The sequence below is a fragment of the Manis pentadactyla genome, chromosome 3, assembly GCF_030020395.1.
Source record: "Manis pentadactyla isolate mManPen7 chromosome 3, mManPen7.hap1, whole genome shotgun sequence".
NCBI classification, from domain to species: Eukaryota; Metazoa; Chordata; class Mammalia; order Pholidota; family Manidae; genus Manis; species Manis pentadactyla.
Genome location: NC_080021.1, coordinates 114,186,996 through 114,206,232, shown reverse-complemented (window position 1 = coordinate 114,206,232; position 19,237 = coordinate 114,186,996). Strand labels below are relative to the sequence as shown.

Here is a 19,237-nt window from a genome sequence, read left to right as displayed (position 1 = left end):
AGTGTTTATCTTTTATTGTTTTAATATATTTTTATGTGAGATAATCAATTATAAACCTATGTCTGTATTAAGGAGGGCTATTACTCCCATGAACTTGCCTTCAAGATTAAAAAGAAAATTGAGGTTATAGGCAGAAAATACCTCGACTTCCCATCCTGTACCTACAAACATATCGTAGCTACATTCAGGATAAACATTTCTCTAGTCTTTGAATATTTCTTCTCATGTCTATTCCCACACACTGTACCCATGATCCCATTTTATTTCTTCCAAAAGATGGAAATTCTGACATTGCTTATTCCCTTTATCATCTGCATATTCAATCTTAATCTCTCTTTGCCCACTTGATCATTTCCTAATGCCCTGTCAACTGATTACACCCACTGTGAAATCCACCATATCAGAGTAAAGTCTGAAAATCCTCATTGCCTCAACTGCCCCTGACTCTTCAGCCTACTGCCATTGATTTTTGCCTTCAAAAATTCAGAGAGCTCTATGAATTATCTCTAGAATTTCCAAATGTCCAAATCTAAGGGACTGTCTTCAGTCCTCAAATTACTCTCTCCAAAGCATATCATAATACTGGCCTCACCATCCTGAAAATGTCACCCTTCCTCGGTTTCTGTCATTCCAGTCTCCTGGTCCTCCTCCTTCCTCTCTTGTGACTCTTCATCTCCTTTGCAGGCCTCACTCCTTTCTGACCAGTTCACTTTGTTACAACTTTTAAAACAACACAAATAATGTATGCTCACTAAAAAAAAAAAAAAAGAAAGAAACTAAAGGTGAGAGGGGAAAATAGCAACTGGAGCCTGCTGAGGATGTCCCTGTGAACATTTTTGGGGAAACTAGAATTTTTTGGCTGGGGCCTTGAGGAGTCCCTGACATATTTTGAGCAGGGGAGTCAGCTGGTCCCATTTCCCTGTCAGAAGTTACTTGGTTTGAGAATGGATGGAAACAGGGATGGAAAATGCAACTGGAAGACAATGGTGGCTTCAACTAAGGTCATAAGCTCTGAAGCTGGAGAGAAATGGATACATTTAAGAGATATTTGAAAGGTAAAAACAAAAGACTTGGTGACTTTTGAATGTGAAAAATGAGGAAAAGGGTAGAGAGGACACCTAAATGTCTAGGTTGGATCACTGGATTTAAGGATGATAGAAGGGACCTGCTTGTGGAGGAAAATGAAAGTTCACTTGGGATATACTGGCTTTGAATATTTTGAAAGATATAGAGATGTTTAATGGTTTGTGTTTAAGTCAGAACTAGAGTCTTAAATTTTGGAGAAGTTACTATTAGGTCCACCTCACATGTGTACACATATATATATACATACAAATATATATATATACACACAACTTCTCCCCCCCAAAATTATTATTTCTAAATATTCCTTCATAAAACTGATCTAACAACAGCACACAGACAACCACATAGATTCTCAGTCTCTTCCAAATGGGAGATAACCCAAGTTAAATGCAGCCACAATGTCCAGAGTTGATAATCAAGAGGACATTTTTCCTAGTGTCTGGAGGAAACCTATGGATTATTCCAAGTAAGGTAGCAGATTAAACTACTGAGTAGACTATTACACTTCCTTCTGAAATCTACTAACATTACATTCAAAGGATTAAAAAAAAAACCAACAGGGACAGGGAGAATTAGAGAATTATAGAGGAGAAAATAACAAAAATTTTGTGAACTAAAATTCATTGGGAAAGTGGCAACTGCCTAGCAGACAAACCTAAGGAATCAGACAGAATACAAAGTCAACAGTGGGAAAAACTGAGAACAAACTCTACTTACATGTGGAAGCCTCAAAATATCAGGAACTGGTAGCACTAAATGCTTCTAGGATTGGTTGGTAGGGTGGAGGGTGGAGGCTACAATAAAGAAAACTGTTACTAGGGTCCTTCCCCTATTCCACACAGCAGTCACTGCCCCTCTCCAACCCAGTAGCTGTCTAGAGAGGATAAAACAGGGTCTCTGGATTAGAAGACAGTAGCCACTGTGAAGTGTGTACTGTACAGTAGATGAAGGTTAAGTGACCGTATGAACACTGAATGCTAAACAGAGCTCTCCGACTGACTCAGTCCCATATGCCTGAAGTCAGCCCCTTATTCTGATGGCTATAGTTTGAAAAGCTCTTCCTTGGAGATTATGACTAACTCAACAAAAAAGATTTCAAGTTACCAACCTGTGGAGAATTCCAACAAGCCCTCCCCAGGCCTCTGCTGGCCTGTGGGAAGCCATTGTGTTAGTTAGAAAAATATGTTCATCTGGGCAATTCTAACTTTGCTGGTGTCAGACTTGAAAAGCAGATCACACCTTGGTGGGAAGGAAAAGACATTCCTTCTTCTGAGAAGATATAGCCCCTGACCAGGGTTCATGAATTGATGAGCAAGTGAGGGCTGCATTTCATGCCTCTTCAATCTGGTGTACTCAAGGAAAGGACAACTGTGAGTGGACCTGAGACTACCCTATCACCCTGCATTAAATCACATAGTCAGCAAGCCCCAACTGCATATACAGCTCAAAATTTTCAATTATCCAACAACTGACATTCCAAAGGAGGTGTTGAACATAGAAGATAGAGACCAAAACAAATAGAAACAAGCAAATCAATCCTTGGAACAAACAGCGTAGCGGCTCCTTCCCCGCCTCCCGCTGCCGGCAGCGCTCATCTCCTGCTGCCACTGGGACCACCATCATTGCCTGCCATGAGCATGATGCCCCCGCAAAAGGGAGGTGATGGAATTAAAGCACCCCCAATCATTGGAAGATTTGGAACCTCCTTGAAAATTGGTATTGTTGGATTTCCAAATGTGGGGAAGTCTACCTTCTTCAGTGTATTAACTAATAGTCAGGCCTCTGCAGAAAACTTCCCATTCTGCACTACTGATCCTAATGAGAGCAGAGTATCTTTGCCAGCTGAAAGGTTCAACATCCTTTGCCAGTACCACAAACCAGCAAGCAAAATTCCTGCCTTTTTAAATGTAGTGGATATTGCTGGCCTTGTGAAAGGTGCTCATAATGGGCAAGGCCTGGGAAATACCTTTATTTCATATTAGTGCCTGTGATGGAATCTTTCATTTAACACGTGCTTTTGAAGATGATGATATCATACATGTTGAAGGAAATGTAGATCCTATTCGAGATATAGAAATAATACATGAAGAACTTCAGCTTAAAGATGAAGAAATGATTGGGCCCATTATAGGTGAACTAGAAAAAGTGGCTGTGAGAGGAGGAGATAAAAAACTAAAACCCAAATATGACATAGTGTACAAAGTCAAATCCTGGGTTATAGATCAAAAGAAACCTGTTTGCTTCTATCATGACTGGAATGACAAAGAGATTGAAGTGTTGAATAAAAACATATTTCTGACTTCAAAACCAATGGTCTACACTCCTGCATACTCAGTTTTTACTGGAAACTGTAACCTTGCAGATGACTTCTGAGAAAGCTCCTCACTCCTTCTTTTATCCTTACCAACCCAAAGACTATCAGATTTGGAAGAGACCTCAGAACTCAGTTAATCCACATCCTAAATTTGCAGATGAGGAATGTTAGGCCTAGAAAGGGAAAGTGACTTTGCCTGTCAAGGATATACAGCATTAAGTAAGGAAGACTAAGCCCTGCCACAAATCATGGAATTAACTCTACTGGAGGACACTGTACTTTCTCTCAATGTTCCTCTGGATTGCCATCTGCCCCCACCTTTTTTCAACCATATTTTCTACTCTTTTCCTTTACTTACTATATAATCCAGCCCTGCTGAACTATTAATTCACTTTTCCTTGCAAATGATTTCCTGCCCCATCCTGATAGTCAGGAGGTTTTCTTAATTAAAAGGTAATTTTTTTTACTGGAATGAACAATAGGGATGAAATAAGACAATTTGAGTTTAAGTTTTTCAGTTGTAGGATCTTGGACAAGTGACTGAATTTGTCCAAGCCACAGTGTCCTTATCTGCAAAATATAAAATCCAACTGAAGATTGTCCTAAGGTTTATATAAGAATGTGTATTTTTAAATGAAAATGTGTATTTTAAAAATGCTTGGTAAAATGTTTTTAAGTGTTAAAAAAAAAAAACCAATGGTCTACTTGGTTAATCTTTCTGAAAAAGACTATATTAGGAAGAAAAACAAATGGCTGATAAAAATTAAAGAGTGGATGGACAAGTGTGACCCAGGTGCCTTGGTCATTCCTTTTAGTGGGGCTTTGGAACTCAAACTGCAAGAATTGAGTGCTGAGGAGAGACAGAAGTATCTGGAAGCAAACATGACACAAAGCGCTTTGCCAAAGACCATTAAGGCTGGGTTTGCAGCACTCCAACTAGAATACTTTTTCACTGCAGGCCCAGATGAAGGGCGTGCATGGACCATAAGGAAAGGGACGAAGGCCCCTCAAGCTGCAAGAAAGATTCACGCAGATTTTAAAAAAGGTTTCACTATGGCTGAAGTGATGAAATATGAAGATTTTAAAGAAGAAGATTCTGAAAATGCAGTCAAGGCTGCTGGAAAATACAGACAACAAGGCAGAAATTACACTGTTGAAGATGGAGATATTATCTTCTTCAAATTTAATACACCTCACCTCAGCAACCAAAGAAGAAATAAATTTTAGTTACTCCTCAGATAAACATACAACTTCCAAAAAGCAAATGATTTTTTTTAATTAAAATTTCTGAAAACTGAAGGGACATAGAATTGGGGCAATGGGAATCATCTACAAAAAGGATTTTTTAAATTTGTTTTAAAATTAAAATACAGTGTATCTTCAATGAAATGCAAGTTCACTAAATATGAACAGCTTTGCTTTTCATGTGATTAAGACCCTACTCCAAATTGTAGAAGCTTTCCAGGAACCATATTACTCTCATGATACTTCATTAATCTCCATCATGTATGCCAAGCCTGACACATTCGACAGTGAGGACAGTGTGGCTCGCTCTGTTTTGAATCTACAGAGAATGAATATTTTATAGTACTCCAGATGTCTACACTCAACAAAACATTTGACAAAACCAAAAAAAAAAAAAAAAAAAAAAAGAGCATTGTGGAGAGAAGAAAAAAATCCTCAGAGTGACAAAAAAGGTATGGCATTCATGAAGCCAAAACCGAACTCTACTAAAAAAAGAACATTTGAGGAGCACAAATTCAAAGAAGGTTTGGAAGATAAATCTCTCAGAAAGTAGAGCAAAATTATAAATAAGTGAAAATAAGAAAGATTATAATGAAATATTAAAGAATGAATGTAAAAGATAACTTCAGAATATTAGTTCCAAAAAGAAATCTCAGAAAAGGGAGAGGAGGAAATGAAATGAAATAATTCAAGAGAATTTCCCAGAACTGAACTGTATGAATTGCCAGATTAAAAGGGCCCATCAAATGTCCTGCATACAATGGATAAAAACAGACTTGTGATAAGACAACAGCATTGTAAAATTTAAGTGCCAAAAGTAACATTAAGTATCAAAAACCCAAGAACGTTCTATAATCTTCAAAAGAAAAAGGAAATTGAGAGAGGGAGAGAGAGATGGCAGCCAAACATGAAGAATCACTTTGGACTTCCCAACTGTAACACTGAAAGCAAGAAGAAAATGGAGCAACGCCTTCAAAACTCTCCCAATGTTTCAAAAATGACTTCCAACCTAGAATTCTATACCCAGGCAAACTATTAATCAAGGAGAAAATAGACATGTAAGTCTTAAGAGGTTTACCTCCTTTGCATATTTGTCAAGAAACTACTAGACTATATGATAATGCCAATATCTATTAAACCTTCAAACAGGATATTGATGAGCCTCATATTCTAAGTCATACTTGGTCTTACCTTGACCACATTGATGAAGTTCCTGACTGCTCTTTCTCCTAGGTCATTTTATCCCACCTAAGTGTTCTTTGACTTGCTACTAAGAATCAGAGGAAAGCCATAGTGAAACTCAAAGCAGAAAGTACAGCAGTCGGTCGCCTTTTGGTTTTTTCCTAACAGGACACTATAGGCCTCCTGTTAACATATTAATTCTCAACTTAAGTAGGATAAAATTGCTTGTTTGGATCAATCCAGTTGGAACTCTAGCAGAGAAAGCTGATAGAAAATTTTATTTTAATCTCTCTACTCAACAACAAGCAACCTCCAATCTGAGGTAACTCAGCAGTGTGACTAATAATAATGTTTGTCATTTATAAGCATGTAGTACATGCACTTTACATTCATTATCTCATTTGAAGCCTATATCTATCCTGTTAAAAAGGTACTATCAAAAATACTGATTTTACTGATAAGAAAACTGAGGCTTAGACAGAGTTACCCTGGGTCAGACACTGTTAGGAGGAGCCGGGATTCAAACCCAGGCTGTCGACCCAGAGCATGAACTCACAACCACTATACTCCATAATCTATGAAAACATAAATTTTTTACTTCCAGAGAATTATCTTTATCACTTTTATCTATCCAACAGCAAAATGCAATTCTAAACAACCCTGCCCATGTTTATCTTTTAATTCACCCTTATCCTATCATTTCTTTAGCATTAGTATTCAGGAAACCTCCAAGTGCACAGATACTCTTTATATTTGTTAGGAATAAAAATTGAAGAGCAACTGGAGCTATTCCAGATGCTACCATGAGTTTCCACCCTGGGCACATGGAGACTTGCCACTTCCTCCTTTAGCAGGGAGCACAGAGTCCCACAATGTCCTGATGCAGCCTGTGGTCAAATTATTCTCCATTTCTAGCATTTCTAGCATTCTTGTGAAGAAAGTCGTTAGGATGCTTTTTATTATTTGTCCCATTCCTACCACCCAGTACTCTAGATCCAACACTAATCTCGTGTGTGTGTGTCTGGGCACAATAGCTCTCTAGTAGAAGGCTTTTAAAAAAAAAAAACATGGAAGAAAAACTTAAGGACAAACTTACTCAAGTGTAAATGCACATCTGCACAGAGAGGACACTAGCTCAAACAAGCAGAGCCCACTTTAAGCTCTGCAGATATGGGCTTCAGCATGGCACTCCTGTCACCAGGAGGCAAGACAGAGAAGCCGCTAAAAGGCAAGCCCCTTGATTCACTTCACTGCCAAACAGAATCAAAGATTTTGTCCCAGCCAGCAAGTGTAAAATGTGTTTTGAGGCCCATGGCTCTGGTGAAGTGAGTTACCCAGGCTCAAAGTTGTGTAGTCTCTACTGCAATAGCAGCAGAGCTCAGCCAACCTGGGAAGCCAGGAAGTATTGTGCAGGGCAAACACAACCCAGACACATTTCTTGTTATAGGGTTGTGCACTGGTGCTACAATCACACCACGGTGTCTCGTAAACAGAAAAATGGCAGAGTTCACAGCTCAAATGAGTTCTGGGAATTAAAGATCTTTCTAGAAACCTGCTAAGCTCGGTATGCATGCATGTATTTCAGAGCTCATCCAGCTCTAATAAAAACTCATTTCCAGTCTGTGTTCAGACAATGTTGAGTCAAACCACAAGAAAGTCTGTTATCACTCAAATTGGTACATATTTTTCATACAACTGAAGTATTATATAAAATCATGAACTGTTAGATATTAAAGTAAGAATTGAAGGCAGACACAATCCCATGTTACCTTTGTCTCCCCTTCAGGGGATGTGAGTCACAGGTCACAGCTGCATGCTGAGGGCACGCACCTTGGGATCAAGCCTTTGACACTGGAGGAAGTATTAGCCCAAGGCACAAACTGCCCTTTGTGCCCCTCCCCATATTCTCGTTCACTCCAATGTTGTAAAAAGTTATGTGTTTGCATGATGTTTTCAAGTGCTCTGTGCAATTAAGTTTTAAAGCAAGGGGCTAGTTTTCCTTCTGTGTATATATGAAGCTCCTAATAAAGTACTTGGGTGAGTTTGGGGGAGGGGGAAGATTAAAAAGAGGTAAGTTTTAGAAAGGAAAAAACAGTTCAAAAAGGTAAACCTGGTGGTGTTTTTCCTCCCTTACAATGTCAAAAATGTTTTTATAGTTGGAAAAAGTCTACAAGTCAAAAAACATACAAAAGCAATAGATACATATACTGTTTCCATAATCACTTGTACCCAATTTGCATCTCACTTCCCTAAGAAAAGTACTCCTTTTAAAAAGTAATTATCATGAAGTATTGCAAACCACCTTCACCTTGCCCCGTGTGTTTGTGATTTGAAACACATGCTGTCTTGTACTTTCCATTAGTTGTCCATCAAATGCGGGATTTTGCACTAAGTTTCTGTTGTGGCTGTTTGTATTTGTTTTAAAGCATTCCTCTGAGTGCCCCTGTTTGCTGGTGAAGCTCTTAAGAAAAAATAACAGCATATATTCCTGAGCCCCATTCAAAACTAAGACATCTGTATAGTACATGTTGTTCAGACAGTGGTTTGGGAAAGGAGAACATCCTTATTCAATTTGTAAAGCAGCATTAGGTATATACAGCCTCTAGGTGTGTGAACAAAACAATGAGTAACATTCATTGACAATAAAATAAAATTCAGGAAAAACAAATTCAGAGAACAGCATCACCAAAAGAGAGTCCTAAGAATGCTTCTCAACTATCAGCCCGTTCATACCCTCATTTTCACACACAAAATCTACTCTTCCAACTCTGTATCCTTGAGTGAAAATATTACAGGCTAAGGAAAATGGGCAGAGCAGGATAAAATTAATGAGTAAAGAATAAATCACAGTGCCTGGCACACAGCAAGCTTTGTAGCTAATAAAATCATTTCATGCTGTACAAACGTTCGGTAATTTTTGGTCTGATGCCAGTGGGTCACTCAAGGTATGTTTAAAGAAGCAATCTCTCACTGACCACCATGGGTACCATTCTAAGCCATACTTTTCTTCTTTTATTTATTTTTTAAAATTTTGCCCTTGCCTATACTTTAGGGATTTAAATGCTGGACTGCTGGGCTCCACTGATCAAATTTTTAAGCTACACATTCACTAACCACTATATGTGTACAGAATGAAACCTCATGGTTAATGTAAGAAACTTAGACAAAATTAGTTCCCCCAAGTAGTCTTAATGCATTCAGGTCTAGAGGTTATGCAGGTTATAGGAACAGACCTGTACAGAGGAAAGTCCTAATGAGCCATACATCGATAAAGTACTGTGTTCTATCATAAAGCATGTGAATGTAAAGTTCCCTTCAACAACCTTATCCACCTGACTCCTGGAAGAGCTAGCATGCTGCAGGCTCTCTGTGAAACACCAGATGCCAATAGCATGCCAAACGTTATGACTGGCACCTTTGACTCTCACAGTTCATTGGTTTATGTAACATGAAATCATGTAACTGGCATCAAGGGTTTGGGAATAAATGCAGTGGACTCATAGAGAGCTGGAGAGGTGACCACAGAACAACAGTGAGGTCTGAGGGAGTATGGGCAAAATGCAGGTTTGGTTTGGGTAGCCATCAGGCCACGGGGCTGCTCTCCAAGGAAGCTGTGCAAGGCAGCTTGGCCATAGCTGCTGCCAAGTGAAGGCTGAGTCACTGGTACCCATGGAGGTCAACCAGAGATGAGGTGGGGTCTAGAGCAAGTGCTGACACGGGCTAGACAGACCTTAGAGCCAAAATTCCTGCTTCCTCACTCCTCACCAGGGCTGACTTCCAGGGAATAAACATCAGGACCAGACTTCAGAACTGGCAAAATAATCATCATGATAATAATACCATTTATGGAGCACTTATTTTGTAATGGGCACTGAGTTTATGTGACTCAAATGCACAACCTATATGAAGCCATGCTACCTCATTCCTGTCCTGACATGGTGTGGATAAAATAAAAATTCCTGTGGCCAGGATTCTCACCTGGCCCTGGTTGGCTAGCTCACTACATACGTGTGGGCAATACATTGCTACTGACTTTATATAAAGAGCTCCGCCCAGTGGTCTGGGTGACACAATAGCATGACTGCAAGACTGCAGGAGAGCAGAGCAGAGGACAGAGACTGGAATGGCTGTAGGGCAGAGAGGACCAGAGGCAGAGACTGGCTTGCTGCATGCAAACTCGCTCTGAATGAGCAGGATTTTAGTGATTGACCTGCCACCTGGAAATAAAGTTGGGTATAACCCTTTCACCCCCAAAGAAACATTCTACTGTCATTTCCTTGGTCACACTGAATCCATAGCGAACTTGCCTGGGGCTGAAACCCATTGGTGAGACAATTGGCAAAATCAGCAGGGTTCATTGTTGACCAAGGAAAAAGGCTGCCCTTATGAGAGGGGTACTTCAGTGGGCTGCCCCTGTGAATGGGGATACAGTGGATTGTCCCCCAGAGGGTATGTGGTCTGAGGTGACTTGCCTCCTAGAGGACTAGGCCCCACCCCAGGACTGGAGGCAAGTGGAGGTGATACCTGAGCCAGTACAGATAGCCCTTGGTATATAGTAAGTAGGTCTTTTGAAAGACAGGGTGCCCGTAAAGCAGCAGGGACTGTGGGTTGGCTGCTTCCCACAGTATTAAAAGAAAGTCTACAGAAGAGAAGGACATGATCCTGAAAAAGACCCAAGAAATGGCGGCATGAGAACATGAGCTGCAAACTACTGTGGATTCACTGAAGAAGGAAATGGCATTGATGCAAGAGGAGGCAGCACGAGAATGCTGGCAGCGAGGTGCCATTGAAGAGGTAAAAGATTCCTTACAGAATGAGAAGCAGTGCCACCAGATGCTCTGAAGGAGGAAAAGGCCATCAAGGAAAAAGACAGACTCCTGAGGGAAGCACAAGCAGAGGTGGCATGAGAATGCCAACTGCAAAGCACTGAGGTGAAGGTAAGAGAGCTGCTCAAGACTGAGGTAGCATTGCTGCAAGGAACAGTAGAAAAGGTAAAGGATGTAGCAGAGGAGGCACTCGGGGGAGGGGAGAGAAAGGTGCCATCAGCCCCGGAAATGGAGGACCTGGGGAAGGATAAAGGGGTGGTGCCAGAGGCACTGGCGCCTCCTGTATTGAAAGCACGCCCAGTGGTTGTAAAGAAAATAAAGACCCAGCAGCTGAAAGTTCCCCAAGGAGAGGAGCAGCCCCCTCCCCAGGTCGTGGAGCACTCTATGGTCCGCCCCTATACTCAGGCTGAGCTGATGGATTTGGGCTCCCGGTTTAGGTAGAAGCCCTTGGAGTCAGTATCAGCTTGGCTCCTGTGTCTGTGGGACTTAGGGGTGGAAGGAATTGTTCTGTTGGGATCAGAGATGGGAAAACTGTTGTCCCTGACAGTGCAGCCCGCCTTGAGGCAGCGATTACAAAATGTACATCAGACCCCAGGGAGTCACTCCCTCCTCGATTGGCTTATGGCTGCACTTCATGCTGTGTGGCCCAATCCAGGTGATCTACCATCCTTTCCTGTTAGATGGCAGACATATGCTGAGTTCCAACAGGTGTTATGAGAGCTAGGCATAAGAAATGCCATCTATAGTCCAGAGAATCATGGTCCAGATGAAGAGCTTTTCACTACTGGGATGAGGAGTGTGCTTCAAACTGCTCCCACATTCCTCTTTGGGTCTCTAGTGGCCATTCTTTCCCCTCATTTAGGGCAGCCCATTAGTGAGGTAACACGTACAGTAGCAGACTCAGGAGAGGCTGAAGCAATGAGAACACAGAAAGAAATAAGGTCTGCTACTCACAAGAATTTAAAGAGCCTCATGAAGGTTACAAGGACCCAGATGTGGGTTGATTTAATAAGGGCAGGAGCAGATGGAAGGAAATTAGACAGGAAGCCAAATAGGATCTTACTGGAGCTATGGCAACAACTGAAACCAGAGCAGCAGTTCAAGCCATTAAGACCAAAGAGGCAGAGGTCAGAGACAGAGCAACAAGATCAACCTGTGTGTCTGCAAGACTTTTTGCTGGCGAGGCTGGAGAAAAGAGGGTATTGTAAGGCCCACCCATGGTCCTTTTGGTTAACTCATTTGAGTAAAACTGGTTTTAATACAGCCAGGATGACCACTTAGTAGCAATGGATCTCCTCAGGCTTGAGGGTTATTATAATTTATTGTAATTTTTGTTATTTGTATGTTGTATTATGTTGTTGTGGAGTTTGATTACAATGTTCCAGCTTCCTTGCACAGGGACCATTGCAGAGGACTGAGGGCACACAGACTGAGAGGAGAGAATCCTGGAGGGGTGGAGTGTGGATAAAATGAAAGTTCCTGTGGCCAGGATTCTCACTTGGCCCTGGTTGGCTAGCTCACTGCACACCTGTGGGCAATACATTGCTACTGACTCTCTATATAAAGAGCTCTGCCCAGTGGTCTGGGTGACACAGTGGTGCGGCTGCAAGGCTGCAGGAGAGCAGAGCAGAGGACAGAGTCTGGGATGGCTGTGCAGGCAGAGAGGCAGAGACCAGCTTGCTGCATGCAGACTCACTCTGAGTGAATAGGATTCTAGTGATTGAACTACCGCCGTGAACATAAAGTTGGGTATAACCCTCAAGAACGTTCTACTGTCACTTATGTGGTCACATCAAATCCATAGTGAACTTGCCTGGGGCTAAAACCCATTGGCAAGACACATGGAAATGCAGTCAGACACAAAAGCCTGGCAACAAGTAGCAACAGAAACTTTTAATCCTAGTTTCACTGCCTTTTGAAAACAGCATAATAGTACACTGTTTAACTTTCTCAGAATCCTTTTGTCTGTCTTATGCTCAGTACCTCTCTCTCACCAAAACGTTGTACCTAAATAACCCCCTATTCCAAGCTCACTAAGCTCTCTCTTCAAAACAGGGTGGAAGCTCTTGCCTCTCTCCACCTTTCTCCTTTCCTTCCCCATCTGTTGTTTTTTTTCTTGCCCACAAGGAATCCTCTGCCCTTCCTGGTGTACAGGCTCCTGGCCTGTGCTTCTCCACTTTCTCTCCCACACCCTGCATCCCATATGTGGAGAAAGTGAAGGTTCCTGTGGCCAGGATTCTCACTTGGCCCTGGTCTGCTTGCTCACTATACATGTGTGGGCAATACATTGTTACTGAATCTATATAAAGAGCTCTGCCCAGTGTGGCTGCTGCACAGCTGCAGGAGAGCAGAGACTGGAGTGGTGGCAGTGCCAAGGACAGAGACTGAGACAGCTGTGGGGGCAAAGAGGCTTAGAGGCAGAGACTTGCTTGCTGCGTGCAGACTCACTCTGAGCAGATGGGATTCTAGTGACTGACCTGCCATTATGGGAATAAAGTTGGGCATAAACTCTTTCACCTCAAGAAGATTCCACTGTCATTTTTTTGGTCTCACTGAATCTATAGTGAACTTGTCTGGGGCTGAAACCCATTGGCAAGACACCACACAAGTCTCAGGGAACAATCAGACAAAAGGGGAAGAGGAGAATGGGGAGACCAAGGGATGTTAAGATAGGAAAAAGCTGTGAATACAGGTGTTAAACATTTTTTATGGGTGTCTTATCTCCTTCATTTTCTCAGTAACCCTCAGAGATAAGTGATCCCATGAAACAAACATATGAGAAGGTGGGGAGTTAAGGGGTTCAGTAATTTGCCCAGTAAGTGGAAGAGTCAGGAAATAAATCCAAGGAGCTATGACCTCAAAGCCTACCCCCTTAACTACCCTTTGCCTTTTCTACAAAGAAGCTGAACTGCAAAGGCAAGTATCTAGTTTCCTATTCAGATAATTGGAGTTCACAGCTCGAACTCTATTTCATCTCTTCCCAAATTTAAAAAACATCAACAACAAAAAACACTGGAAGGGAAGGCAGGGACCAGAGCAGAAGCAAGGCAGGCTGGCCATACAAGGAAGGCATTAGGTGAACTTGCTGCAGCTGGCAATCTATTTTCTTCCAATTTTCAAAAAAATACAGGGCAAATGGACACTAGATTATCTCTGCCTCCCATTTGCTTGTGGAAATCAAGGTTTTAATGTAGCATCAGGCCCCCTAACGCAGGGCCCAGAAAGGTCTATGGGTAACTGACATTTTTCATTGTGATGACATGGCTGTCATAAAAAATATACATATAGTAATAAAAATTGTCCAGTAAAATGATTTAGATTGTTGGAAGCATTTTAAAGTTATATTTTATAAACAATAGACCCAATGTGGGAATTCATGAACTCTTTTGAATCATCTACTTAGGAAAAGAAGGGAGAAAATAAGTCATATAAAGGGAAATTATTAATAACTTTAAAAATCCTCAAGGAATTACATATTTACCAAAAAATTGATTAGAATATTTTGTTTTGATAAAAGAACGAATTTAAAGATTGGGAAGCAGAATTGAGGGGAAAAATAGGTCCATCTGAGTATAGAGAGGTATCAACATCAGGCTTCCTTGGCATCAAGACTGTAATTGCTTCTATGTAATGATTTAGTAACGATCAGAGGAGTGAAAGCTCCACGTTTATAGCTAGTACTTGGTATTTGAGGGTAATGGAAGGTTACAGTGATGGAGGCAAACAACTAAAACCTGTGAGTATGGAAACAAGTGGTGGATGAACCTCTGGGAGAAATATACATTTAGAAAAAATAGTCTAAACTTCGTAGAGTTGTATATGCTTTAAAATTTTTCATGTAATAATAAAGTGAAATATGAACAAATAAATACACTGATAAAATACTGAATTGTAGATGAAGGTTAAAAGTTGCATGTTAGAAAAAGGATTTAAGCATCAGTTGCTATACGGAGACATCTAACCATGTGTTATTCAAAGAGAACTGACTACTCTGTTCTTTCCCATTATTTTTAAACTATGTCCTCTTTCTGCAGAGAGACAGAGACAGAGAATGAGAATATAACACAAGTTAAAGAATTTTGTTTGTGTTTGTGTGTGTGTGTGTGTATAAAATTGTGTAACAATCTTGTACTGACCTATATGCCACAGCCAAATCCTTGACCCTAGTTTGTCTATAAAATCTTAAACTTCAAATAATCCATTCTCAGACTGTAATGTCCTATTTTTTCAACTTCTTCCTATGTTTCAATCCCACTCACGTATTTCTCTACTTCATTAAGGTCTTCCTAATTCTCCCAGATTATCAGAAGCCTTCTGTCTTTCTATTTCCTTTCCAGGCCAACGCAAACCATATGGCTAGTCATATGAATTACAATCCTGTAATCTATTTCCTCTGATGATGTTGGAGAAAAACAGTAATGCTGTTAAAAGATAAACTGAGGCACTATTCAGATCAGGCAATGCCAAACTGAAAATGATCAGGAGCACTCCTCAAGAGCCAGGGAAGTTTTTTATAAAGACACAGAAGCAAAGCAAGGACATTACTTGATTGATTATTGCTTAAGCTATTAGCTATTAAGTTGCCTTATTTGGGAAAGCCTAGTTGGCTGTTTGTGATTGGTTGTACTCAATTTTCATTTATTCCTGTTGGAGTGTGTTGACTCTGGTTAAGGGTCTGGTGTGCTTACATAGGCTTCTATGGCCTCCTTGTTTAATTACTTTAATAATGCGAAACTCACAAGGCAGGAGCTCCGGCAAACCACAGTTTCCCTTACTCAGAAGAGAACATTTCTTTCTCTTGGATGTCAAAAGGCTGATCATGTCTCATTCCCTTTTATTTCTATAGAATTTTGCCCCTTGTGTTGAACAGTTTAGTCCCTAAATACCCGGAGTTCATTCTTCCATGCTGTGCCCAGGTCCTGCCTATGTGATCCTCATCACCTCCCGCTGGAAGTATTGCCCTCTGTCAGTCTCCCCTCTACAGTCCACATTCTAGAAGTTACCCTCCTAGAATACAAATACGACCATGCCAGCCTCCTGATTAAAGTGCTTAAATACTGTCTTTTTAGGACCTACAGGATAAAAGCCCAACTCCTGAACCTGCCATATTTAAGGTGTTTCACAAAATTTCTCTGTAATATTTCTTTGCATATCCTCATTTTCTGACATTCTCCACGTTTACAGGCAAATGCTACTGTACAGAAAACAGACAATTCAAATTAAATGTCTTTTATCATAACTACTAGTTGGAATCATAACTGATAGGCTTTTGAATTTCAGATTCACTTATTTGACATTTATGTAGTAGGCACTGTAGGTGTTTTAAGTTTCAGAGTTTACAATTAAAGGACAGAAAGCATTATTCCAAATAATCTTTTAAGAAGGGGAGATATAAGTGTAACGACAGACATTTGAGTAAACTCTCAAGAGAGTTCTAATGTGGGAGAGATGGCATTTTGTTTGGTGGAAATCAGAGGAGGCTTTGTGGAAAAGGTAGCTGGGTCATGAAAGGTGGGTAAAATTTAGAAAGAGAAGAGAATGGAAGAGCATTTTAGGTAGAGAATAACACCAATCAAGGCAAAAGAAGTGGGGAAGTGTAACCAGGGAGTATGGGAGGAAGCAGGAGAAAGATGAAAGGCTAGAAAGGTAAAATGAGGCCAGAGCACACTAATCCTTTAAAGACTGGTTAATGGACTGGGCTCTAGCTAGTTAGCATTAGGAGTCAATGAAAATTTCTATTAAGAGATTGATGAAATTAGATGGTGACATGATCAAGTGGATCACAATGCAGAGAAAGTAAACAGCCTATGTGTGGTATACTGTTGACATGTCCTGGGAGGTACGAGAGCCAGAAAGATTGCAGGAGAAATTTCAAAGCAGAATCCACAGCAGTTAGATGAGCAAAGAAAGGAAGGAGAAACAGGTCTAGCTCAGAAAAATTAAAAGATAAGGATTTCCTGAGGGTGATTTCTACTCTTCCAACACTAAATGCAATGGTGTATTTTTCCCTACATATATGTATAACAATAACAATATTATACACAGCAGTAATAGTAGTATAACTTCACTCAGGTTCCAGGACCTGATTCCCATGTGTCTAAGTATGTGGGAGGGGGTCTTGCCATACGTACTAACACCAAACAATTCTAGAACACCAGCAGAGTGTTGGAGAACTCAATTCTGATGGTATCCGCCTGAAGACAGCACCAGATTCCCCAGGTTAAAGTCTCCATCCTCCAAGACTGCCCTCCGCCCCTGACTCCAGATGCTAGTTGCAAGCCCCAGGCAGTTACGTGTGCTTCTGACCTACTGGCTATAGACTGGAGGTTCCCCTGATCTCCCCCTTAGGTTCTATTAATTTGCTAGAGTGGCTCACAGAACTCAGGAAAATACTTACATTTACCAGTTTAATAAAGTATACAAGTTAACAGCCAGATGGAGAGGCATAGGGCAAGGTCCCAAATAAAGGAGTTTCTATCCTTATGGTTCTTGAGGCCTGGCGGGGTAGCACGTGGAGGCGATCTGGTTTCCCAAGCAGAGAAGCTCTCTCTCACCAAGCAGCAGGATCCAACTGAGCAGAGCAAGCAATGCAGAGCAGAGAGAGCAAAAGCAAAAAGCTCTTCTCAAGGGTTTTTGCATAGTCATGATTGACTACACTATTAGCCGTTGGCTGATCCAACCTCCAGCCCCCACCCTTGGGTGGGGGTCCAACAGTCTCTCATTAACACGACAAAACACCTGTTTCACCTTTAAGACTGCAGTGTTTTTAGGAACAGTGGATGAAGACCAAATATATCTGGGAAATACATATTTGGTCATATGAATGACCAAATACGTATTTCTTATGACTCATTATGTCGTAATGAGAAATTTCTGCATCCAATTAAGCAGCATTTATATTTGCATTTGCCTAAGTGAGATTTCTTGTACTTTCTTCCTTTTGGCAACTTTTTAAAATACTTAATATTTAAAATTTATTTCATAGTCTGACTTTACACTTTAAGATTAATGGTATTATAATTTCCCTTCTCTTCCTCCTCTTCCTTTATGTGTGACAGCTTCTACTGGATATGGTTGGGTCCCCTGATCAGGATCTCCAGGAAGCTGCAGCTGGCTGTATATCCAACATCCGCAGGCTGGCTCTTGCTACAGAAAAGGCAAGATACACTTGAAATGTGGACAGACCTCAAAAGCTACCAAACTTTACATGACATGGAACATGCCACTCTCATGGCCAGGAAGCCTAAATTAGGGAACACTTAATAGCAAATCCTTTACAGACATATGTCTGAATGAAAACACAGCATTGAAAATGCAAAGAATGCTGTTCATCTAAAATTGCATGAATATTTTTGTTCTATTTCATATTTTAAGGATATAACATATAATGAAATGTAAGGCCAATAAACTTGTGATAATTGTCCAGGAGTTTAAGAATGTATGTATACAGTATATGTACTTCAGTGGTGCTTTTGTACTTGCCTTGATTTTAATAAAAGATGTGGCCTTCTTGTTGTGAAGTTTTAGTCATTCATTAATGTCTTTAGAATTCCCTTTCTGTTAAACCTATCTAACTGTCCTCTCAATTATGGTTTTGTCTGTTTGATCACTTGCAACCCACAGCAGAGTTCTAATGAGATGTGCTGATTTCACAAACTGTTGCTAGAATAGAATTCAGAGTCGAGCAGCTGGACCTGGAGAGATCATCCCAAGGTCATTCCAAATTTCTCCTCAATACTATCAAATATATGAGAAGATAATGTGGAACTGTCACTGTACCAGATAATGCAAATCACAAAAACATAAGCAATGTGTGTGATTTTTACTTTTGGACTTATGAAGCATAAACATTTATATGTTTTATTTCCTTCACAGCTTTGACCAACACTTTTATTAAAGAAATTAATTTGTGCTGATGTAAGGATAATATTACTTCACATAAAATGCTTTGAATTTCTGAACTTGTTTTCAGCACACAAAGTACTTTTTAAAAAGTGACTACAAAGGATTAATAGCATTTATCAGGTCACAGAAACATTAGAAGCCACTTAGAAGAATCACATATGTAACCTCCATGTGCTGAAATGTTTGGGAACTAACTGTCCCAGGCATGTAAGACTAGCCAGGGAAACAGCTTTGTGTGCGTCAGCCCCATTAGCCAACAAACTCAGTTAATGTTTTAAAGAGCAGGCAAGCAGGTTTTATTGAAAAATATTAAGTAATATGTATGTTTGTTATAATTTGGAGATCATAAACTTAATTGATTTAAATATAAATAGTTTATATGAAATGAAAAGCCCATACAGGATGAAAATTATAATAGTGACAGATTCTCCAATAACAAGATAAGGCATCTCTGAGAATTGTAAGGTTTTGTAAAACAATTTCATCTTCACTGCTTTTCAAAGGAGCTTATAAAAGTGAATAACAGGAATAAGGAAATGGCTAACAAAGAACTGAATTTAAATAATAGTGTAAATTAAAAGTAGATTATTTCTAATATTAAAGTTACCATTTAGCTGTGTTTCACTAACATTAAAACTATGTCTAGAAATCATGGATTATGACAGCTATTGAAAATGAA

At 40.3% G+C, this 19,237-nt stretch overlaps 1 protein-coding gene, 1 long non-coding RNA gene and 1 pseudogene across 6 annotated transcripts in view; 2 read left to right on the top strand and 1 right to left on the bottom strand.

The window, feature by feature from the left end:
* Nucleotides 1–18,164, top strand: part of ODAD2 (outer dynein arm docking complex subunit 2) — a 168,783-nt gene extending 150,619 nt beyond the window's left edge. Inside the window, 1 exon segment of the mRNA XM_057498332.1 lies at nt 17,712–18,164. Within this exon segment, the coding sequence (XP_057354315.1) occupies nt 17,712–17,825 (114 nt within the window). The 3' untranslated portion in view covers nt 17,826–18,164.
* The window catches only part of LOC130682932 (uncharacterized), a 109,260-nt gene that overhangs the window by 7,172 nt on the left and 82,851 nt on the right, over nt 1–19,237 (bottom strand). The window lies entirely within an intron of this gene.
* On the top strand, nt 570–4,635 carry LOC118925913 (obg-like ATPase 1; annotated as a pseudogene).